Below are 25,806 nucleotides of genomic sequence, written 5' to 3'. Positions count from 1 at the left end.
TTTATTGGTATGATTATTTCATTGTACAACTATATTACTCCTCCGTTATGTAATGTAAAATTTATTAGTTGTTCTTTCTTCCAACTTACATTTATTGTATTCCATCGATCTCCCGTTTTCATATAAGAAAGCGTTACACCTACTACTCTTTTATAACTCGTTAACTTATAAAATTAAAAGTATGTACTTGGAGAGTGTTAAATATTGATGAAAATCAATGGAGCTTCAAATGCACGAAACTTAAGAGTAAATTTATCTTATTCATCGTACCGGCTAACATAATTTATTTTAAGTGGTGTTTTCTTTTTGTGTTTTTTACGTTCATGATATGAGAAGTTATTTATAACACGTGGATGTCAACAAAATCAGTACCACATATTGCCTTGAGACACAAAGTTTTGTTGGTTTCAATTACTTTCACATTCTAAACAAGAACGCTGCTTCGCAATCTGGATTGCACCGTCGGTGACATGTGGTGGAGTGGTGTACCAATCATTGCCAGCAAGGATTGAACATGGAAGAACAGCTCAGCCAAAAGTTCCCAAGTAGTAGCCAGCTGCAGGTACTTTGTCTGACAGCTCGGATCCAGAGCCACAGCCAAAGGAGATGGATGGGCCTTATATTCTTCCTAGATGGATTGCATATATAGCAGCATCTCCTCGATGGGAGAAAAGTGTCGGTGCGATGAGATGAGTTATTACTATTCTTTTCCAAACAACAAAAGGGACTAGAACATGATTAGATTATATATATATATATATATATAGGCCCGTTTTGACCATAATTTAGAGGCACATGTTCTCATTTCGTGACCGACAAATGTGGAGATAAAAAGGTTGTCTTCAATGGGTGAGGGGTAGGATGGAGATTTAGCTGCATTTCTCTTGGGATACATGACAAAGTTTGAAGGGAAAAGGACAAGTGGATAGGTGAAATTTGGAAACTAGCCCCTACTAGTCATTTTCTTTCATTTCTTGAAACATGGAAATCTGAAAAGAGTTGCTGAAATTTGGGAACATGGGCTCTTCATTTTACTTAACATGTGATTCATTAAAAAATTTGTTAACAATTTTTAATTATATGCTAACACGTGTCAACAGGTTATAAAAAAGTTGTAAACCACTTGTTGGTCTAGCATTATTCAAATACAAATATTATTATTGAACTTACGGATCGAGTCACTTATGGATCGAGTAATATGAGATGCATATGAATTTTCGTCGTATTGTCAATAGTAGTGAAATTATATTGCAAAATAATAACTCATTTCTCCACACTCTCCTCTCCTACTCAGTCATTTGGTTGGCCATATAATAATTAGTTATTATTAATTGCTATTTCTAGTTCTAAACCTAGGTCATCCTCATTATAGTTCTATTCTTTTCATTCTAAGCCATAGTACCATGCCCATAAGCAGAAGGATCTATGGATCAAGGTTGCAATATGTATTGGAAAGAAAATTATAATGAATGTTCAACTTACTTGACAAAATCTTGATTAGATTAAGAAAATAATAATAATAACAGATGGTTTGATTTTTCATAAATGTAATGTTTGTGTTTTTCCCTTCAAACCATGGCAAATAGAGAATTTAATTTATGGGAAAAAGGGATTTTCTATCATTTGTTAAAAAAGCGTACAAAACAAAAACAAAAATTCACCCCCTAATCATATACATTGCTTATACCAAACAGGACCGACAAAAATAATGTTTGGCAAAGATTTTTCTCATTTCTTTCAAAAAAAAAAGAAAAAAGTCAAAACTCTTTTCTTCACATTACCAAACAATTTTCTTTACTTATCTCTCACAAAAAATTCAAAACTCATTTCACCTTTATGTCACATCAAACATTGCATTCCTCGTTTCTCCTCCCAAAACTCTTTACCAAACATACCCTGCCATTTGGAGTGCTCCTTGATTCTCTCATGTGGCTAAAGGAATATTCTTTCGTCTCTTTCATTATCCCTCCCAAACACTCTTTCCCTCTCATCTCCTACAATTCCTAGTTTGGTTGGTGGTGGCTCTGAGAGGAAGAGTGTGAAAAATGTGCATTGGGATTAGCTGCTAATAGCATCATAATATCCCAGAACAGAGCCTCCATTGTAGAGAATGTGGGTGGCTAATGAGTTCACTACTAGAAAGAAGCTTGAACTGTTTTTACAAAATTGGTCATTTGGCAAATAATGAAGAGGATCCAAGAAACCTCATGTGTTGGTCCATTGGAAGACTCATTCAGATACTGTTGTTTTAATAACTTGACAGATTGTTTCTTGCTCTTTCACCCCAAAGCAGATGATAAGCATGGATTGGATGAACAGTAGAGAATTCCATGGCCAGAAATATAATAGAGAATTCCTTGGTTAGTTAAAGAGTTCACATTGGGCTAGCCAAAATATAACAAAAACACGTCCTCATTCGGCTAGTTACTTTGGCCAAGGAATTGGCTAGCTCTTACAGTGCTCAGAAATTTGTTGAGCACTATAGCTCAACAATGCATTAAAAAAAAAAAACTATGAAAAGAATCAATTTTATTCTATCTCGTTTTTTAAAGTACCTACATCATTGACACCTCCTACGGTGGTTGCCAAAGCTCTTAGTGAACCCGAAATAGGCAATGGACTTAGATCTACCAAATGATAAAAATGCCTATGAGATTCAATCATACACATCGGAGAAAGTTGTGATGAAAGTGTATTATTGCCTTCCTATGTTACTTGATTGAAAAGTGTAAGGATAAATACCACAGCCCATCTGCACATATATATTCTGCTATTTCTCTACAAAATTCTGCTGTGATGAAAGGGTCAATTTTTCTTTTCCACCACCTCTCAAGCCTAATCTTATCAATCCAAATAGGCCCCTCAGTTTGCTCTAGACTATATCCTGATCCAGCAGACATTAACTTACATCCTCAAAATCAAGCTAAGCCTGAATTATGGAGACATTATCCATGAATCAAATCCCTATTCTTTCACATATAAACAGAAACCCCCAAATGAAAACACCAATAATTAATTAAATTGAAAAGCTGTAAAACCTTGCACTCTAAACTTTTCACTTGAAATTGAGAAGAGTCATTTCATGGTCATGATTTAATGTTATTGTATTTAACAGTGTAAATAATGTCACATCAGATAAATATTTTGAATAACATGCCAACATATTTATCGCGTTGCACATCCACACTATTAAATACAACATTAAATCTTAATCATGAAATGGCTCCGATCCTATTCCATATTAAGTGTACAAAGCTAACAAATATTTTCTTGATCAGTCACACAGCACCATTGATGCATCCCTCTAGTAAATGCTCAAGCACAGAACCTCCGGGGCCCAAATCTTTTGTAACACAAGATATGGTTTTCGAGCCAAGGAATTGAAATTGTTTCTCAAAGCTTCATCACTAATTTTCTTCTGCCTTTGCTGTACAGCCAGCCAACGTGCCAAGTCAATATACAGGACAACAAGTTTAGACACAACAGAAATAAACAAGTCTTTTGGATGTAAATCAAGAAAGCTTTTGCGCCCCCTTGTTGAAGGAAATCATGAAAGCGGCAATACAATCCAGATTGAACCCAATTTGAGTCTGTTTTGTGTGTTTCGTCTTCCAATATCAACATTACCCTTTCGCATCAAAGCAACAAATTCACCATAATTGATCCTTCCATCCTAAAACAACAAATATACATCAGAACATCTGAGATTGGAATCCAGATGCAAGCTAACTCTTAATGCAAAATGGTAAAAAATGAGAGAGAGAGAGAGAGAGAGAGAGAAATTCAATTGCATATATGGAAAGAATCCAATCACGCAGACAAGTAAAAGGAAATACAAATTTAAAAGCTTTGACAGGCCATTCAAAACTTATTGGTTCAAGTTTAAAAATCATTCAAAGAGAATTATATTAGAGTGCATAAACGTTTGTTGACATAAAGTTCTCTGATTAAGAGAAACAAATTCAGATGACTTACATTATCTTGATCAACATCTCTGATTATATCTTCAATATGCTCAAGATAAGCGACAGTCATGTTATGTTCTGGACAAGCTTGCTGGAGCTCATCAACTGTGATGTAACCATTTCCATCCTTGTCGAAGTATTGAAATGCTGCAATGAGATTTTCCTCACATTCTAGTTTGTTAAGATTAATTGTTGCAGCTATAAATTCCCCATATTCGATAGTGCCACTATAGTCCACATCAGCCTGCACATAGCTACAATGGCTCAGGTAAACAGAACATATTGAATTCACGAAATAACATCGTGAGCAAGATAGTCCAATATGGCAATGACAACCCCATATTAAACTTAAATGATAAATTAAAAGAATTATGGGACCATAGTTGATAGTCCAACTGTTGCCTAAATCAGCAGGAACACAATTAAAATTGCTCAGATAAACAGAATGTAATGAACCCAACAAACAAGGCTATGAGCGGCAACCCCATATGAAACTTCAATTATCCTTGAAAAGGGGTAATTAAGGGATTCTTGTAGCATAAAGGATAATGAAGTCCAATGTCCACCAATTTTCTATTATGATAAAGGAAGAGACAACAAAACTTCTTAATTTCCCAAAAAGCGTTACAAACAATGCAGACATATTAGCTTATGAATATGCAAATTCCAAACCAAAAGGAGCACCAAGTATGACAAATAATTTTCCCATGATCCCAACTTCCTCATTGACAACACATTTCCTCAAAAGGAGAAACAAATATGCTAACCTTTGAATGAAAAATGGCCCAATACTCCGACAACTATCTTACAAAGCGGATGGGAAAAAATCCTCCATTTTGCCATTAATTTTTCTAATATAAAAATCTTCATATAGAATGTTGTCACAGAGTATACGATACACAAACCTTCACCTTCAGAAAACCCAACCATATTAAAGTAGAGCGTGACAAATAAAGGAATTTCATTTCAGGATCAACTTTACCCAAGTTTTTATTTTCCAAGTTCCTAATATAACATGACATCACAAACTTAATTATCAATATAAACTACGTATTTTGATAATCGAAAACACAGAATTAATGTGGATCCCAATATATCCTAAATTCAGCCACATGCAATATATCTGAACTCAAATGAAATGATAGCAAACAAGCATTCACGTTATAATGAACATAGAATAGCCAATTGAAAGAAAAAGAAAAAGAAAATGATGGTGAAGAGGAAGACAAAGAAAATGAACAGAAAGAATTAGATGATGATGGAACTACACAATAAACACCGACAAATCAAGTACTAGCTATGAAACAAACGTCTTACGGCTTCCAAAAGACCAAGTATTTCTGTATCCTTCAAGACAGAGCCATATCTTTGCAAACCAGCTTTCAGTTCATAATACGTAATTGCACCACTGTTATCAGTATCCATCACCTTAAACATCTCTCTCAAACCAGCAATCTCTTCCTCAGAAAGGCTTTCAGCTATTACCTAATAGCACAAAACAGAGACATAGAAGTTCCATCAATATGAATACTAAATCTGCTATTAAAAGAAGCATAGCAAAAGTCAACATCAAACATCAGTATGCTTCTAAAATAAACAGCCAAACTGATATAGAGTGCAATGCTGCATCCAAACGTTTATTCAAACTCATAATACACGCACACACACGCACACATTCTCTCTCTCTCTCTCTCTCTATGCCATGCACCAGTACTTACCCGTAAAGCTTTCTTCTTAAACTTATTCATTGCAGAGAACTGTTTTAAACGAGAAAGTACAGCTGGATCCGGTGCTGTATCAGGAGCAACTCCATTTTGACGTATCCAAGGATGGCCTAAACAAACAACTAAGAAAGATAAATCTCAATTCGATCTTGAAATTTGTTCAAATAACAAGGTAACAAGCTACAGTAACAAGTATGGTAAATTCTCACTTGAGAAGTTTTTTTTATTATTCTAATTTCCAAAACTAACAGAACTCTGATGAAAGAAACATATTACAAATCCCTATTTAAAAGGAGAATATAACGTAGCATTACAAGCTAAGTAACATTGAGTGCATAATAGATCAACCTGAAAATCTATTTGCAAAGTCTTAAGTTTTCGTAACACCGGAAAACACCTACAATGTAGTGCCTTGGCAGCTTATACATGTTCTACAAAATGATTGCAATGCCTATTACTCGTGCATGCAGTAATAGCAACATGGAAAATGAACATCAACAAAGGAAAAAAAGAGCAGTTTAATTCTTTCAGTCTACATTAGATGGTTCAAATAATTGCATAAGATCATGATGAAAATGACAGAAAGGGTTTCAAACATACATAAAACTTCATGAGCAGTCAAACGTTCTGAAGGCTGAGAACATAGCATTTTCCGGATTAGGTGCTTTGCACTGCCAGATATTTGGGGCCATGGGTCTGATTCAAAGTCAATATGTCCCTTCAACACTGCATCAAATACTCCCTGTTCTGTTTCTGAATTGTTAACATGTAAAGCTTTCAGCACAAGCACACACAATGGAAATTTTATTCATTGCAAATTTGCAAAAGCATACCAAATCATAGATACCTGTCCAAAGTGGAGGCACACCACTTAGCAATTTATATAGTATGGCCCCTGCTGTCCATACCTCTGCTTCTGGCCCATACCGCCTGTCGATTACCTCGGGAGCCATGTAATGTCCGCTTCCAGCCATATCAGTGAAAACTTGGCCTGAAGTAGCAAGCCAAATAAAGTTTTAGTATCTCCCTTTACACCTCAAGAAATGTATTCTAGCTCTTTAATAATTATCTAAAAGCAACAGCATTAACTTCACAAAATTGAAAAAATTATCTTGCAAGTTATTTATTATAAAATACGTCTCCACGTTTTGTTCACATTTACCAGATAGGTATGCACATAAACATAGAACCTTAAAATGTACAAATGCTTCATTGCATTTAAGGTAAAACATTAGGACCAGAATAATTTCAAAAAACAAACAAATTAATTACAGAGGCACTAATTCAGGTGCTTTAACTTCTTAACTTGCAACCAGTTCATCTAAAAAATCCAAATTAAAAGAGAAACAAGTACAGGCGCTTGTTAAGTTACCTGGTTCAAAGAAAACAGCGAGCCCAAAATCAACAGCTTTGAGAGAGAAATCATCATCTTTGTCAAGCAACAAGAAGTTCTCAGGCTTTAGATCTCTATGCATAACCCCGAGCAAGTGGCAATACTCAACAACCCCTACAATGATCTTTGTTAATTCAGCAGCCTCTCTCTCACTGTAACGTCTCCTCTGGTTGATCCGTTCAAACAATTCACCACCTTCACAAAGCTCCATCACAATATACACATACGAGGGATCCTCATAAGCAGCCTTGATGGTCACAATATTCTTGTGACCTGCTAAATGGTGCAGTATCTGAATCTCCCTCCTAACATCCTCCACTTCCTCCTCAGAATTCAACTTCTTCTTTGAGATAAACTTACAGGCATACTTAATCTCCGTGGCAATCTCCATGCATAAATAAGTACTCCCACGCAGTTCCCGTCGTAATTCACGACCCAACACGTACAGCTTACGGAAGTTAGCGGTCTTATGTCCCAAGACATGATAAGCTTTGTTATTAATTCCACGGCTCACGATGGCCTCTTTCTTGGGGGGATTAATGGCAGGTAAGTTTTCATCTTTGGGGTTTTCTTTGGAGATCTCTGGGGCAATGAGCTCTTGAGAATTCAAGCTGGAACTGGATTGGTCAGAAAGGTGAGGAACGTTTTCATCTTTGGGGTTTTCTTTGGAGATCTCTGCGGCAATGAACTGCTGGGAATTCAAGCTAGAACTGGAGTGGTCAGAAACAGAGTAGTTGAGCCGAAAAGATCTACTTTTGGAAGATTCAAGGATGCCCATGAAACAACCCACAATTAACCCACGCTCACTTAATTGCCTATTGCACAATCAATAATCTCTTCATTCACTGAGAAATTCAGAGACTCAACCAGCTCCTAATCCTAAATAAAATTTTCCTTTTGGAAGATTCAAGGATGCCCACAAAACAATCCACAATTCGCTCACGCCAACTTTAACCGCCTATTGCGCAATGAAGAACCTCAGCCCCTAATCCTAAATAAAAATTTCCCTTTTGGAAGATTCAAGGACGCCCACCCAACAACCCACAATTCGCCCAGGCAGACTTTAACCGCCTATTGCACGATCAAGAACATCTTCGTTCACTGACAAAATCAAAACTCAACCAACTCCTAATCCTAAATAAAAATTTCCCTTTGGAAGATTCAAGGATGCCCACCAAACAACCCACAATTCGCCCAGCCGACTTTAACTGCCTATTGCACATTCAAGAACCGCTTCGTTCACTGACAAAATCAAAGACTCAACCAGCCTCTAATCCTAAATAATAATTTCCCTTTGGAAGATTCAAGGATGCCCACCAAACAACCCACAATTCGCCCACACCGACTTTAACCGCCTACTGCACAATCAAGAACATCTTTGTTCACTGACAAAATCAAAGACTCAACCAACTCCTAATCCTAAATAAAAATTTCCCTTTGGAAGATTCAAGGATGCCCACCAAACAACCCACAATTCGCCCAGCCGACTTTAACCGCCTATTGCACAGTCAAGATGCACAATCAAGAACCGCTTCGTTCACTGACAAAATCAAAGACTCAACCAGCCCCTAATCCTAAATAAAAATTTCCCTTTGGAAGATTCAAGGATGCCTACCAAACAACCCACAATTCGCCCACACCGACTTTAACCGCCAATTGCACAATCAAGAACCTCTTCGTTCACGGACAAAATCAAAGACTCAACCAGCCCCTAATCCTAAATAAAATTTTCCTTTTGGAAGATTCAAGGATGCCCACGAAACAATCCACAATTCGCCCACGCTGACTTTAACCGCCTATTGCACAATCAAGAACCTCTTCATTCACTGACAAAATCAAAGACTCAACCAGCTCCTAATCCTACATAAAAATTTCCCTTTGGAAGATTCAAGGATGCCCACCAAACAAATTCGCCCACACCAACTTTCGCCGCCTATTGAACAATCAAGAACCTCTTCGTTCACTGACAAAATCAAAGACTCAACCAGCCCCTAATCCTAAATAAAACTTTCCTTTTGGAAGATTAAGGATGCCCACCAAACAACCCGCAAGTCGCCTGCGCTGATTTTCACCGCCTTTTGCACAACAAGTATCTCCCCATTCACTGACAAAATCACAGACTTATCAGCCCCTAATCCTAAATAAAGAAGCTTGAAAAATATGAACACAACAAATATGCAGTAAAACACAAACACTAAATCAAAATGAACGCGGCGTTATTTTGTTGGTGACAAAGATCAAACAAAAGACCAAAATCTTTTTCCAAGGAAAAATACAAAAGAAACAGACCCATAGGAATTCATTGATCACCCTGCTAGCTGAATATCCAAGGATCAAATTTTGAAACAGAAAAATGAAAAAAAATTGCAGAAGAAATGAAAAAGTCAACACGACGAACACGTAAACAACAAAACATGCATAAAAGTTAAGGAGGGAGAGGGACGGAACTAGTACCCAGTAGGTGAAAATGAGAGAGCAGGGAAACAGAGTCCACGTAGCTCAAAGATGGAGATGTTCAATGGAGACTTGAAGAAAAATAATTGATCTAATAAACTTCCATTTTTAACGGCTACTCTTCTTCTTCTTCTTCTTCGATTTTTATTTATTTACTTTGGGTTTTGTTGTTATTTTATGATGTCGCCGCGACGCCGCCGTTAATATCCACTATTGTCTCTCTTACACGAAGAATAATAGCGCGTGAAACTAGAGGTGTGCGGGGTTGTATGTGGGTGGGAGAATGTGGCTTCAAGGCCTTCAATCCTGCGAGTGCGTGGTAATTAAGAAACTTCAAGGGTGGCCCAAATCCAATTTTCTTCTAACGCGCATTTCTCGTAGGTTTTAATACAGTATAAGCAGCCGCCTCTTCTAGGGTGATGTTTGGTAAATGGGTTAGTTTAGACAATGTAATTAATGTAGATTGATGTGAAAAAAAATAAGAATATTTAGTATAAAAAAAAATGAAAAGTGAAAAAATTTTGTTTTGTAGTGATTTTTTTATTTGAATAATAATAAAAAGTGAATGATTTAATATAAAAGGTGAAAAAGTTAGAATATTTTAATGTTAATTTTTTTGGGAAATGGTGATAAATAGTGTCTAGGCCAACTCTAACCCTTTTACCGAACAAGGCCTAATGACATGGGTGTGTTTTGTTTTTGTTATTATTTAAATAATAATAAAAGTTATTGACTGATATAAATGTAAAAATAAGATATTGATATTTGTGAGAAATGAAAAAAGTTTTTAAAAGTTTTTTTTTTGGAAGTGAAATAGGGAAGGAGAAAGAGAGAGGGGTGCTATAAACAAAGGGTTCAAAATGGAGGAAAAGAGAGAATTACAAGAACATAGCCCAAAGAAAATTGAATTTGTATATATATTTTTTTAAGGGGAAAGTTCACATATCCTTCAAATTACCATTTAATTGATAATGTCTCCCTAAATTTTCAATTGTGACAATGTTTTCTTAAATTACCAAAGCATTGTCAATGTTTTCCCAATGACAAAACTACCCCTAGTAAAATAAAAACAAAAAAGTACTAAAACTTTTAGAAAAAACCTAAAACTACAAAAAATAAAAAATAAAAAATCGTTTAAAAAAATAAAAAATATCTTTTTTTTAAAAAAAAAAAAAAAAAAAAAAAACTACAAAATTTTCTTATTAAAAATAAAAAATAATTTTTTTTTTTAAATAAAATAAAAAAAAAAACATTTTTTTAAATGAAAAATATTTTTGTTTTGTTTTTAATTTAAAATAAAAAATTATTATTCCTTTCGAATTTATAGGAGTATTTTTGTCTTATTGTGAAATATATAGGAGCATTTTTATCTTTTTGCTAGTCTTGGGGGAATATTAACAATGTTTTGATAGTTTGGGAGGACATTGTCACAATTGAAAGTTTGTGGAGAATATTGTCAATTGAGTTGTAGTTTGAAGAGAGTATGTTGACTTACTCTTTTTTTTAATGACTGAGAATTATTTTAAAGCAGAATCACTTCGTATAACCACCATTGTCACATAAGGCCAAACATAAATCAAATAAGTTGGGATTCGCTTGAGAGCTAGTCCCAATAAACAGTTTGCAACTCAATGAGTTTCGAACATAAATCCCAAGTTTTCTCGGCTTCTTTCAGTAAACAAAGTCATAATGTTTTTTTTTTTTTTAAAAAAAAAAATTTAGATTCTCATGGGTGATAATTTCTTACTAATAAAAAAAGTTATGACCTTTTACTATGGGTGATATGGCTCTGGTCTCTATCTCTCAAAGTACTTAAAAAATTTATATTTTGTACACATTTTTTACTTAGGTCCCAGCCTAAAAAATCGATTCTAATACCACAAAACTTGTTTCTAATGCCTAAAAACTCACTTTTGGATTCAAAACTAAAACCTAGAGAGGAAGGTTAACCCTTTTTGAGATTTTATCATCCTAAAACCGAAGATCAAAATGCTAGAGCCATACTATCACTTACGACACTGGAGCCATGTTGTGGGTCTCACCGAAGCAAGACCCACGCCTTGAGACCCATTAGAAAAAACCAAAGAAAAAAGAAAGAAAAGTTACCTCTGCATGGTGGCAGCTAACATTTCAACAAACCCACGGCCGGCGAGACCCAACAGTGGTCTCAGTGGCTGGCCAGACCTAGGCTGGCCGCATACCCACTGTCTTCTTCTTTCTCTCTTTGCTTTCAACTTTTCTTCTTCTTTGAGTTGAAAATCAAGTGCATTAGGCAGTAGGTTTTTTTTTTTTGTGCATTTTTTTTGCCTTATGTGGTGTGTCCTTCTTTTATTGGTTGCTGCAAAACAACACTTTTATGTAATGATGCATTGAAGTTAAACCTTTTTTTTTTTTTTCATCCTAAATCATAGTAGAGAACTTGAGGAAAAGAAAATAAATTAAAAATTTTATAGACAGCCTAGATTCAATAAAGCAAGAGAAAGCGAAAACATTAAGATTCAGAAGTAAAATCAAATGAAGAGCTAGGGTTTAGAGTTGTTCTGATGAGCAAAGGAGTTGAGGGGCCAGGGAGAATGTTTCCATAACGTACAAATAGGGCATAAAAGATCATGATCTTCCAGCAAAGGAATAAATTGGCCTAGATTCGACATTACAGAGAGTTTTTGTGCATAATTTTCCTAATCAACAACTTTTTAACCTTTCATGAAGAAAATGACAGAAATTGAAAACGTTTCTCAAAGATTCATCACTAACTTTCTTCTGGCTTTGCCGCCAAGTCAGTATAAAAGACTGCAAGTACTGTAGACGCTACAGCTCGATAATCAAATAAATAAAGAGGTCTTTTGGATGAAATAAAGAAATCCCTTGTGTTGAGGGTTTGAATAAAATCATTAATTATTGAAGGATATTATCTGTAAGACGTATAAGAGCATGTTTCACGTTTATGATTTACTACATATATATGCATGCACAATAAACATACAACCTTAAAACATAAAAATTCTTCTTGCATCTCACAGACAACATTAGGAACTAAAATATTTGTACCTTAAAACGCCGTTGTTGAGACAGGATTCATCATATTTGTAAAAAAAACAAGCTAGTTCTCAGGCTTTAGGTTTCTAAGGATAACCCCAAGCGAGAGTGGTAAGCCTCAACAACCTTCCTCTCGGTGGTAGTCTCCATCACAGTCTGCACATCCAAGCTAGGGATCCTCATGAAAACCACCTTTTTCTGGTTTGCCACATTCGGTGCAACCGCCTCAGAAGTGAACTTCTCTTTTCAGAACGGCTAACGATGGCTTCTTTCTTGGTGGGAGTAATGGCAGGTGAGTTTTCAAGCTGCTGGGAATTCAAGCTGGAACTGGAGTGGTCGACAGAATCGGTGTTGCGCCGATTACATATCCCCTTGATAGATTTGCGGATGCCCCCATGTATACAAGATGTTGTTCCAAACGACACAGCCCTTGAAATATGCAGTACAAGTATCCTTCTTTAGAAAATACAAAATATAAAAATCTCGTGTAAAAATAACAACAGTTGAGATATAGCAAAACATTCTTTTAACCAAACGACATGGTTTTCACAGGAAGGATACCAATATCTATGACAATTAAGAAACTCTTTTTTCATTCAGATTCCGCAAACACAACAGGAAAAACTAGACCCCTCAAATCTTTTGTACAGAAGGAGAGTCTACCGAGAAGCAAATGTTTACGTTCATGAGAAGATTGAACAAATGGTGACTATGAAAACAAAAAACAGAAATATATAATAACTCAAACCAGGAACACCAAAGGTGACAAAGAATGCTCAACAAAACTTGGCAAAAGAAGAAAAGCCGATAATTAAATACCTTTTCTTTTTTCTGTTTTTGTTTTGTTTTTTCTCTGATTATTTCCGTACGTTAATAAGAAATGCAGTACTTCTTGCCGGCTGGTATCAGATCGAGCTGTTCTTTCTTTCTTGTGAGGTTTCGCTGTGCAATGGGAGGATTGCGAAACAGCCTTTATAATTATACCAACGAACACCCGCACTAAGTCCACAAAACAATAGTACACTTACCCCACTTGCCCTTGGCAAGTGGACACAATATAATCCAATGGATTATATTGTGCCACGATGACCGAAAACTTTGGCAACTGTTACAATTGAAAAACGTGTCACGGTCAACCAACAATTCCAACAATGCATGGATCGGACTGTGTGAACACGTTGTGGTGACCAGGTGGCAGGGAGGGGTCAAGAGCGGTCAAATGCCCCCCCCTTCAACTCCAAGAACTTTCCAAGAACTTTCCTTTACTCTCCAGTAGGATTTTTTCGAATTCTCTAGTTGTTCAGGTAAGAAATTCTAATTAAGATAGGGCACGTATGCTACATATATTTTGTGATTTATTCTAAATAAAGATTATTTTGTGGAATTAAATATTTTGAATTGATTATTTATTTGATTCTTATTCCTTGATAGGATAAATAAATAAGGTAACAATTTTCTTTTCAGAAGGGTGGATTTTTCCTTGGTGGGAGTAATGACAAGCTGCTGGGAATTCAACCTGGAACTGGAGTGGTCGGCTGAATCGGTGTTGCACCGATAAGAATTCCCCTTGATAGATTCGTGGATGCCCATGTATCCAAACACAACCCTTGAAGTATGCATTATAAGGTCAGGGACAAGGGCCGCCACAAGGCAGCAGGAGCCAAAGACCAATAAAAATTATGTTACTAAGGGCCCATATGCAACAACAAATTTTTTTTTTCACCTTTTATGAGTTGGAAGTGGTCATGGGCTATATGGGCAACCCACTAAGCGAGGAATTAGAACTATTTTTTTTTTTTAATTTTTTTTGTGAGAACCACGCTATGGCTTGGTGGCAGGAGGCTGAGCCCCATGAGTTGGGAGAGGCCAAGGGCAATCCCCTTCTTCCGTCCCTCATTCTTTAAAAAATATATAGGGAAAAGTTCGCATACTCACTCAAATTATCACTAATTGACAATTTTTCTTCAAACTATCAAAAATTGTCAATATTTTTTTTCTAATGACGAAACTACCCTTAGTAAAATAAAAACAAAAAAATACTAAACCTTCTAGGAAATGCTTAAAACTAAAAAAATAAAAAATAAAAAAAATCCAGTGGCAAATTAAAATTTTTTTTTTAAAAAATCCTTTTTATAAGAACAAAATTAATTTTTATTTTTTTGTTATAATTTTATTTTTTTATTTTTTTTGTTTTATAACTTTTTTAAATAAAAAAAATTATGTTTTAAAAAATTAACAATTTTCTTTTAAGAAAATAAAAATTTTCGTTTTCTAAAACAAAATTAAAAAAAAAAATGTTTTTTTTTTTTTAAAAATAAAAATTTCCCTTTTTTTAAAAAAAAATTATTTAAAAAAATTTTCGTTTAAAAAATCTTTATTTTTTAATTAAAATTTTTCTTTTAATTTTTTTTTTGAATTTATAAGGGTATTTTTGTCTTATTGAGAACTATATAGAAGCATTTTTATCTTTTTGTTAGCTTTGGAAGACATTGACATTGTTTTGATATATATATATATATATATATTTGAAATAAGTTGACAATCTTCATTAGAAAATCAAATTTAGAGTACAAAAACTCTAGACAACAAGAGCAAACTGCTATGAGAAAATAGTGTCAAAGATACATAATGGAATTTCTTCCATCCACACCCTATCCATTACTTCCTAATTGCTTCCTTTGCTAATCAATGAGCTGCGTTATTTTGGGTCCGTTTCACATGCTTAATGTCCCAGCTTCTAAAGGAACCCAAAAGCAATTTGATATCAGCTCCAATATGCCCAAAATGACACCAGTTCTCTCCCTGTTCCAAGATCATAGTAACCACCTGCAAAGAGTCACCCTCAAGAAGAATATCTTGCAAGCCTAGGTCCCTGCTGAACTCCATTGCCTGTAGTGCCGTTAAAGCCTCTCCAACCACAGGCTCCTGATATGAACTTAGAGTTTTACTTTGAGCCGCATGGACCCTACCATGATCATCACAAACTATAAGCCCAACTCCCATGCGCTTCAATGTGGGATTAAACCCAACATCCCAATTAACCTTAAATATGCCAGCAGGTGGAGGTTGCCACAACGCATGAGTTTCTACAACTGGTTGGTAACCATGAGTATCATCTGAGAACTTAACCTACCAGAACTCATGAAGAGACCTCTCTGCATCGCGAATGAGTTTGTTAGGATGAGAAAACTCTCCCCCATGCACAAAAGAATTTTTGCGAAACCAGATGTTTCTTGCCAATATCGCCAAAAAAGCCAACTCCTCTGACTACATCGCTTGACCAAAGCATCTCATACCTCACGAAATTCAGACCCTTTAACTTGAGCTTTTTGAATTTTTCAATCACAAGCCCTCCACACATCTCGAGTAGCTAGACAGTCCCACAGTACATGCCTCGTCGATTCTACCTCTTGGGTGCAAAAAATACAAATAGCTTCCTTTAGTACCCCCCCTGTTAGCCGATATCATGCTCAGTGTTCTCTGGTTCTGCGATCGAGCGCAAGTCGAGTGCGCTCGATCGCAAAAAGTCAAAAACCTACTGGTTCCGCAATCGAGAGCAAGCCCAATGTGCGTTCGAGCGCAAAAGGTCAAAAACCTACTGGTAGTGCGATCGATCACACATCGTGTGCGATCGAGCGCAGCAATGCAGAAATCAGAGACGGTGCAAATTCTCAAAACCAATAAGGAAAGATATTACAGCTCACAATCAAAGGGACCCAACCATATCAAGATTTTACACTTGTGCAACAAGAAAAACATGTTCCTTGTTCAACAAGGGAAACGTTTTCCTTGGTATCTAAGGAAAATCTTGTATTGTAATTATTGTTTTTGATACACTAGGTTTAAGGTTGTATATATACTACCCTTATGTATTTGTAAAGTTTAAGCCTTTGAATAAAAACTTCATCAAGTTTTCATGGTATCAGAACACCTTTAGGCCAATGCCATATTTTCCTTTTGATTCTGCAGCACTGTCTATACCATGGCAGCAGCTAATTTAGTCTTTGTTCCACCTACTACCACCCAAAACTCTCTTCTCAAGCTTGATTCAGGCAACTATACCAGCTGGGTGATGCAGATCAACCCCATTCTGTGCACCTATGATCTCATGGCAATTGTGGATGGTTTAGAACCATGCCCTCCACAATCAATCACTGACGATGAAGGCAAAACTTCTCCCAATCCAGAATATACCAACTGGAACAAAAAGGACCAATTCCTTCTCAACATCATCACAGCCTCTCGTTCAGAGAAAGTCCTGGCCACAGTTTATGGCTTTGATACCTCTCATCAAGCATGGATTGCCTTAGCAACCAAATTTGCCTATAAATCCAAGTCTCGGATTGCCAACCTCAAGAAACAACTTCAAAGTCTGTCATAAGGACCCCATACCTCAAACTGTAAAGAATCTTGATGATCAACTTGGTGCAGCAGGTAACCCTATACCTGAAGCTGAAATCATCTCCTCTATCCTTAATGGTTTGAACTCATCCTTCACCACCTTTATCACCACATACTCGTTTCACACCCGTACAAACACCATCAGTTTTGAAGATTTTCAGGATGAACTCCTTAGTCATGAGTTGCTGCTACAACAACACTACACACCTATCCAAGATTCATCAACGTTTGCTCTCACAGCACATACTCCTATACACTCTCAATTTTCCAAGGGCAGAATCCCTATGTCTTCCAGATTCCCATCCAGAAACGACTTTCCAAGACAAGGCAATAATTACACAGCACCTAGGCCTTACTCCCAACCACTCAGCCGTGGCCCTCAATTTAGCCGTGATCCTCTGCAATACAGCAGAGGTTTCAACCAGCACCAAAGAGGCCACTTCTCCTTCCCAAATTAGTAGTACAACCGAAGTCTCAATCAGGGAAATCAATATCCCCCAAGGCAGTCCAATTCGAGCAATAACTATCCCACAAAATAGCACATGCCTAACTCATCATCAATATATCAGGACCAACCCTTCTCTCATGGTCCTAGAGCTCCCTGTCAGATTTGTGGAAGAATTAGTCATACTGCATTGGATTGTTTTCATAGAATGGACTATGCTTTTCAGGGCAAACATCTCCCTGACCATTTGGCTGCCATGGTTGTACAGACCAATCCAAACTATGAAGAACAGCAGTGGATAGCAGACAGTGGTGCCAATGCTCATATCACAAATCAGCTTGAGAATCTACAGATTCAGCAGCCTTTCCAGCAGACAGAGGAAGTTGCAGTGGGCAATGGCACTGGTTTGGCTATAGAAAACACTGGTTCAACTCTTCTCTCTACACCCAACACTGACTTTCAACTTACAAATATATTATATTGTCCTCAGGCCTCTGCCAATCTTCTTTCTATTCATAAGTTCTGCCTTGACAATTTTTGCTACTTTATCCTAACCTCTTCTCATTATTTTTTCAAGGATCTGCTGATCCATGCAACACTCTTGGAGGGGAGGTGTGAGAATGGCTTGTACCCCTTGAAGCTTGGAAGGACCTCTCATAGAGACACCAAGAATTTTATTGTTTTGTTAGGAATAAAAACCACCTCTTTAGTGTGGCACTTTAGATTAGGACACCCTTCTTTGGATATTGTTAACCGTGTTGTCAAGAACACTTCTTTTCCTGTTACAAGTTTTAATTTTAATAAAAATTCTACATGCATTTAATGTCAACTTGGCAAGAGTAAACAACAGCCTTTTCAAGTATCCAATCGTGTATCAAAGCAACCCCTTGAACTAATCCATTCTGATGTCTGGACATCACCAATTCAATCGGTTAGTGGTTACAAATACCATGTTATCTTTGTTGATGATTTCTCAAGATTTACTTGGATCTATCCTTTACATACTAAATCATAAGTTTTTGAACACTTTGTTAAATTCAAACTTCTAGTAGAAAATCAGTTCACCTCCAAAATCAAACAACTCCAATCTGATGGAGGAGGTGAATATAATTCTCTCCAGTTCCAATCCTTTCTAACAAAACATGGTATACTCCATAGGAAAACATGTCCTCATACCTCTCAACAAAATGGTTTGGCTGAAAGAAAACTTAGACATATTATTGAAACAGCCCTCACTTTCTTAGCTCACTCCCATCTATCCAATAAGTATTGGGTTGATGCCTTTCTCACAGTTGTGTATGTCATCAATAGGCTCCCTACACCAGTTTTGCAATATCATTCACCATACTTTAAACTCTATCATAGGGAACCAAACTATCAAAAACTCCAAGTGTTTGGCTGTCTTTGTTATCCTCTCCTTAGGCCCTTTGGTTTGCACAAACTAGAAAATCGATCCAAACCTTGTATTTTCCTAGGCTACAACTCTGCTGGGTATAAATGTCTAGACCCTGTCACTAACAAAGCATATTTGTCAAGGCATATTATCTTTGATGAGCAATCATTCTCTGCCAAGGATCAAGTCAACTCACATTTGCCATCCAAGATTACTGCACAAGGTGATGCTCCCTTATTTCTCCCTGTTTCCTGTTCTATTCCATATATTATGCCACTTGTTTCTGACCATACTGCAACTCCTGCTGAGACTTCACCTGAACCTGCCCCTGCTCCATCCATCCCTTCCTCCCCACTTCCCTCACCATCTCCTTCACCATCTTCTGGATCAACCTTACCAGTAGCATTTGCCCCGCCCGACCAACCACCACCTCCTTACCCATGACTACTAGGTCTAGAACTGGTTCCCTACAGCCTAAGCCCTTCCCTGATTTCCAACTATAACAAGCCACACTACTTGAGTTTGAACCAATGACCTATAAACAAGCTGCCACTGATCCAAGCTGGAAAGCTGTAATGCAGTTGGAATATGATGCTCTCATTCATAATGGCAGCTGGACGTTATGCCCTGGACCCCAATTTCACAATGTGATCAGAAACAAATGGGTATTTAAAATCAAGAGGAAAGCCGATGGAAGTATAGAGAGGTTCAAGGCAAGACTAGTAGCTAAGGGCTTTGATCAACAAAGTGGTATCGACTACACTGAAACTTTTAGTCCAGTGATCAAAGCTTCTACCATTCGCATCATTCTTACTCTTGCTGTCCACTTTGATTGGTCCATCAGACAACTAGATGTGTCTAATGCCTTTTTGCAAGGCACATTGGGAGAAGAGGTATACATGGAGCAGCCACCAGGTTTTGTTCAAACTGCACCACCTGATCAAGTGTGTAAACTTCACAAAGCCATTTATGGTCTCAAGCAAGCTCCTAGAGCCTGGTTCACTCGTCTCTCTACTTTTTTGTTGGAACTTGGATTCAAGGGATCTTTGGTGGATACCTCTCTGTTTATTTACTTACATGACTCTGTTCAAGTGTACATGCTTATTTATGTTGATGATATTCTTATTACTGGTACTCACCCTGCGATTATCTCTACCATCATTAACAAGTTGCAGCAGGAATTTCCTCTAAAGGACTTGGGGCCCTTAAGTTTCTTTTTTGGCATTCAGGTTACTCGTATTGCTTCTGGTCTTCATCTCTGCCAAACCATGTATATCCTTCATCTTCTCAGCAAAGCACACATGGCAGACTCAAAACCCTCCAAATCTCCCTGTGCATCTGGCTCCAAACTATCTAGATATGAAGGTGAACCTTTGACTGATCCCACGGTTTACAGGCAAATAGTAGGTGCTTTACAATATTGTACACTTACACGTCCCGACATTGCTTATTCTGTTAATCAACTTTGTCAACACATGCATGCCCCTACCTCAGCTCACTGGATTGCAGCCAAACGAGTGTTAAGGTATCTTAATGGTTCTTCCAATTATGGTCTGTTTTACACCAAGAGTAACCTACAGGTCAATGCCTTTTGTGACTCAGATTGGGCTGGATGCCCTGATGACCGCCGGTCCATCACTGGCTTTGCTGTCTTTCTTGGTGATTGTCTTATTGCTTGGAGTGCAAAGAAACGGGCTGTGATCTCCCGCTCCAGCACAGAGGCTGAATATCGAGCTCTTTCTCTCACCACAGCAGAACTCTTCTGGATTAGGATGTTGTTCAAAGAAATTGGCATATTTCTCAAAGTACCCCATGTTCTATGGTGTGATAATCTGAGTGCTTTAGCCTTGGCATCCAATCTAGTCTTTCATGCTCGTACGAAACATATTGAGGTGGATTATCATTTTGTTCGAGAAAAGGTCCTCAATCGTGATGTTGTTATCAAGTTCATCTCCACAAATGATCAGGTTGCAGATGTGTTGACTAAAGGTCTTTCATCTTTTCGGTTCCTCTCTCTTAAGTCTAAGCTGATGGTGGTTTCTCCACCTATCAGCTTGCGGGAGGGTGTTAGCCGATATCATGCTTAGTGTTCTCTGGTTCTGCAATCGAGCGCAAGTCGAGTGCGCTCGATTGCAAAAGGTCAAAAACCTACTGGTTCCGTGATCGGGCGCAAGCCCAATGTGCGTTCGAGCGCAAAAGGTCAAAAACCTACTGGTATTGCGATCGATCGCACATCGTGTGCGATCGAGCGCAGCAACATAGAAATTAGAGATGGTGCAGATTCTCAAAACCAATAAGAAAGATATTATAGCTCACAATCAAAGGGATCCAACCATATCAAGATTTTACACTTGTGCAACAAGGAAAACGTGTTCCTTGTTCAACAAGGGAAACATTTTCCTTGGTATCTAAGGAAAGTCTTGTATTGTAATTATTCTTTTTGATACACTAGGTTTAAGGTTGTATATATACTACACTTATGTATTTGTAAAGTTTAAGCCTTTGAATAAAAACTTCATCAAGTTTTCACCCCCCCCCCTTCGTAGTAGATTTAACTTAGTAGGCAATATAGTACTGCAAGCTCGCCATAAAAATATTTTAACAGGGTTGAAAACTTTAAGACTCCAAATTTCCTTCCGTGATGAGTCATTATCCCAAGAATTAGACCCATCCCCAATAAGTAGTGCTTTCTTATCATTTTCAGTAAAATAGGAACTACGGACTGTGAGAAAACCGGTCTTGGCATCTCTCCAAATTAGTTTATCCTACTGATTGTACCTACTAAGGGGTATATTATAGATAAGATTAGCTTCTTCCTGACTGAAAATAGACTGAATTAAAGGAACATTCGACCACCCCCACATTAGGATCCATAAGCTCGGCTACTTTAGCACCAAAAGGAAGAATACTGCAAGGGGATTGAACCATAAACGTAGTAGGTTGTGGAACCCATATGTGAACCTTTTGCCCATCACCAATGCACCAGTACGATCCCTCCTTTAGCAAATCCCTAAGCCTAAAAAAATACTCCTCCAAGCAAAAGACCCCCTAGTACCCTTTGATGCTTCTAGAAAGGTACATCTAGAAAAATATTTGACTTTGATAATCCGACCCACCAAACTATTCGAATTCTACAACAACCTCCAACCTTGTTTAGCTAAAAGCGCTCTGTTAAAACAATGAATATCCCTAGATCCTAGTCCTCCTTGATTCTTTGAGCAACCCATCTTCTCCTATCTCATCCAATGTATTTTCTTTTCATCATTCTTGTGCCCCCACCAAAAACCTTTACATAAGACCATTCAGATCATTACATAGCTTCTTTTGTAGCAATAAAATACTCATGTTGTAAGTCGGAATTGCTTGAAGAACATCTTTAATAAGAATCTCTTTCCCAGCTTGTGAAAGAAACTTCATCTTCCAATCTAAAATTCTTTTCCTCACCCTATCAGTGATATGTTGAAATTCCCTAACACGGGATTTCCCAACCAACGACAGAACCCCAAATAGTTATCATACCTTTGAGAGGATGGAACACCAATCAAATTTAGAATAAGAGCCCGAGCCTCGGCACTAGTGTTTTTACTAAAGAAAACTGTCGTCTTGTTTCTGTTTAACCTTTGCCCCGAAGCATTTTCATAACATTCCATAATAAATGCAAGGCAATGCCAATAAGATAATGTAGCCTTGCAAAAGAGAAGACTGTCGTCGGCAAAGAATAAATGGTTCAATCGAGGCCCTCTCGGAGAGGTTGGGACCCCCTAGATATCCATTCCTCTCTGCCTGATGAAGTTTGAAACTAAGAACCTCAACACACAAAATAAACAGGTAAGGGGACAGAGGATCTCCTTGCCTAATACCTCTTGTTAGGCGAATGCACCCCATCGGCCACCCGTTTACAATAATCAAATAAGAAATTGTGGTCAAACATTTCATGACAAGCCGCACCCATATTTCAGCAAAACCCATCTTCCTTATCACCTCCTCCATAAACATCTACTCCACTCGGTCATAAGCTTTACTCATGTCAAGTTTGAGGTCCATATAACCCACCTTTCCCCACATCTGAGTGTGCATGGAATCTAACATCTCATAATCTTCAGCCGGTTAGCAAGTACCTTGGATATGATTTTATAACCCACATTACATAAGCTTATAGGTCGAAAATCAGTCACCTTGGTAGGTTTTTGCTTCTTCAGAACAAAAGCAATATGAGTGAAATTCACAGTTTCCTCCAAAGCACAAGAATTAAAAAACTCAAAAAAACTTTACATACCTCAGGACCCACAGAGGCCCAATTGTCGAGATAAAAACACGTTGGAACCCATTAGGGCTAGGTGCTTTCAGTGGTGCCATTTGGGCCAAAGGAGTGCTAAACTCCTTTGCCGAAGGCTCCTTGAGAAATTGATTATTTTAAGCCATGTAAACTTAGGTCCCTTAAAACCAAGATCTTTGAGGTGTGTATAATCTAAAGTTTTCTAAAATCAACCATCTGCCACAAAGGTCTACGGATAGTTCCAAAATTTCAGAATCCAAAGCAATTTCATTGAAATCGCCAACACACAACCAAGCTTCAGGTTGAAAAGAACGCAACAATTTAAGTAGTCTCCAAGATTCCTTCTACCTTCCCACCTCAGGATGTCCGTAAAACCCTGTAAATTTCCATGGATGTAAACAATCACCTAATTTGACAACAGCATTGATATAGCATCGACTATAATTTTGGATATCTACACGCACACTCTCCCTCCTCATCAAAGCTAGTCCCCCACTACGACCCACGCTGTCCACCTTACTTGGAAAACCCACAAAACATTCATCCATTCCATGAGGATTTGAAGTTGTAAAAATATCTCAGAAATAATTCAAAAATGCCTCATCAATCAATTCCGGTGTTGAACGTTCCACCCCACCCTCATCAACTATGTATGAAATATGATTGGCCCAACGTCGTTGATTCACACAAGCGTGATAGTAGCTAGTATTTTGACCCCCATGCTTTAGCCAATGCTCTTTAGCAAGATATCTCCACTTGAAATCTTGTTGCTCCACCATACTGGCCACCTCCGATTGTAAAATTCTCACTTCGTTCAAATCTTGCACTCCCTCAGCCTCCTGAATTAATCATAGCGCTTCTGTTTTTGCTGTAATAGAATCCTCCGTTGGGCATCTATGAGCACAACTGCACTATATAAGAAGAACCCTTTGACTACGGTCAAGCCTCCCAACCACATCATGCCATGTTACAGGTTGAACAGATTTTGGTCTCCACTCATTTTTAATCACCTCTTTGTAGACCAATTGTTTGCCCCACCTCACATCATATTTGAACCTACGTGGTGGCCATTGCTGTGATAAACAAAGGAGCATGATCTGATGTACAAGCAGCTAAAACATTTAACTTTACCACCTGGAAAATATCAAGCCATACAGAATTCCCCAACGCTCTATCCAAGCGTTCTTTTATAAAATTGTTACCATCTTGCATGTTAAGCCACGTAAACTTAGGTCCCTTAAAACCAAGATTTGTGAGGTGTGTATAATCCAAAGCTTTCTAAAATCAACCATTTGCCACAAAGGTCTACGGACAGTTCCAAAATTTTCAGAATCCATAGCAATTTCATTGAAATCGCCAACACACAACCAAGCTTCAGGTTGAAAATAATGCAACAATTTAAGTAGACTCCAAGATTCCTTCCACCTTCCCACCTTAGGATGTCTGTAAAACGCTGCAAATTTCCATGGATGTAAACAATCACCCAATTTGACAACATCATTGAAATAGCGTCGACTATAATTTTGGATATCGACATGCACACTCTCCCTCCACATCAAAGCTAGTCCCCCACTACGACCCACGTTGTCCACCTTACTTGGAAAACCCATAAAACAATCATCCATTCCATGAGGATTTGAAGTTGCAAAAATGTCCTGGAAATAATTCAAAAATGCCCCATCAAAAATATATAGGTGAGAATGGATTAACAAATGAAGATGAGCATGCAGTTGATGCAGAAGGCGACCATTGTGGATCACACAAAGTATGTGTAGATCTTCATATCTTAATCACTTGTAATATAATCTAGTTATATATAGGTTTGCACTTTCAAAATAGTTAGATATAGGCTTGTAATTTAATATTTTCTTTTGGTTTTGTTATTTGCAGGTAATCGTTAAGTGACGTATGTATACTTGACTTGTTAGGTTAGGTACGTATTTGACGCCAGATACTAAGCGAACCCGTTGATATATTTTATTTCATATGCAATATACAATTTTTGTAAACTCTTTTAAGAGGTGGTGCACTTTGTGTTTATGATATCGTTTTGAATATTTTATTTCATATGTATGGTACAATTTTTGTTAAATCTTTAAGATGTGGTACACTTTGTGTTTATGATATCATCATTTTGGATTTAGATGTCTTATGAGATATGAAATTGTATATATGGATTAGATATGTATTGTGAGATATGTATAAGATTGTCTGAGATTGATGAATGGAGAAAATATTTATGGATTAATCCAATATTTTTGGAGAAAATACGCAATACAATATTGTATTGCATATTGTGTATCAGGAGAAAATAAAAAATATATATGGATTGCATGGGGAAAACATTTTCTCCACATATTAATTATTGGAGGTGCTTCACGGTGTGGAAGCACTCCCATATAGAAATAGGGGCGCTTTACATGTAAGCGCCCCCTTTTTTGAATGAGGGCGCTTCCAATGCAACCACCCTCTTTTAAAAAAGGAGGCACTTGCATAGGAAGTGCCCTCATTCTAAAAAAGAGGCGCTTGCCTAGGAAGCACCCTCATTCTAAAAAGGGGGCGCTTGCCTAGGAAGCGCCCCTTTTTTTAAATGAGGGCGTTTTTCACCACTAAGCACCCCCTTTTTAAAAAGGGGGTGCTTTGTTCTAAACATCTCCTTTTCGAGGCACTTTTTAGTAAAAAACATCTCAAACTTAAATTCTAGTCACCATAAAAACCG

General features: G+C 37.4%; 1 protein-coding gene across 3 annotated transcripts; it reads right to left on the bottom strand.

Moving 5' to 3' along the window:
- Positions 1-3,177: 3,177 nt before the first annotated feature.
- Positions 3,178-9,677, bottom strand: LOC132166999 (calcium-dependent protein kinase 26). Of its 3 annotated transcripts, none has more exons than XM_059577885.2 (8): positions 9,537-9,677; positions 7,062-9,186; positions 6,537-6,680; positions 6,290-6,442; positions 5,684-5,799; positions 5,283-5,450; positions 3,976-4,209; positions 3,178-3,673 (listed from the first exon to the last, which is right to left on the bottom strand). In XM_059577885.2, exons 2-8 carry the CDS (start codon positions 7,858-7,860, stop codon positions 3,548-3,550), a joined length of 1,740 nt encoding a protein of 579 aa, XP_059433868.2. In that variant the 5' UTR covers positions 7,861-9,186; positions 9,537-9,677; the 3' UTR covers positions 3,178-3,547. The 3 variants fall into 3 exon arrangements, with proteins under 3 accessions (XP_059433868.2, XP_059433870.2, XP_059433869.2); XM_059577887.2 differs by having other exon boundaries at positions 6,290-6,436; XM_059577886.2 differs by lacking the exon at positions 9,537-9,677 and adding an exon at positions 9,372-9,413.
- Between the last annotated feature and the right edge of the window lie 16,129 nt (positions 9,678-25,806).

The sequence above is a fragment of the Corylus avellana genome, chromosome 2, assembly GCF_965113065.1.
Source record: "Corylus avellana chromosome 2, dhCorAvel1.hap1.2, whole genome shotgun sequence".
Lineage (NCBI taxonomy): Eukaryota > Viridiplantae > Streptophyta > Magnoliopsida > Fagales > Betulaceae > Corylus > Corylus avellana.
Note: the sequence above shows the minus strand (reverse complement) of the source record. Positions and strands in the feature narration are given on the sequence as shown.

What these genes read in the sequence shown, in the direction of transcription:
- LOC132166999 (XM_059577885.2), bottom strand. Translation starts at nt 7,860, where the DNA reads ATGGGCATCCTTGAATCTTCCAAAAGTAGATCTTTTCGGCTCAACTAC. An exon ending in GACTGCTCATGAAGTTTTAT is followed by an intron (nt 5,800 to 6,289) that starts GTATGTTTGAAA and finishes TTGTTTGTTTAG; the next exon opens with GCCATCCTTGGATACGTCAA. An exon ending in TTAAGAAGAAAGCTTTACGG is followed by an intron (nt 5,451 to 5,683) that starts GTAAGTACTGGT and finishes TTGTGCTATTAG; the next exon opens with GTAATAGCTGAAAGCCTTTC.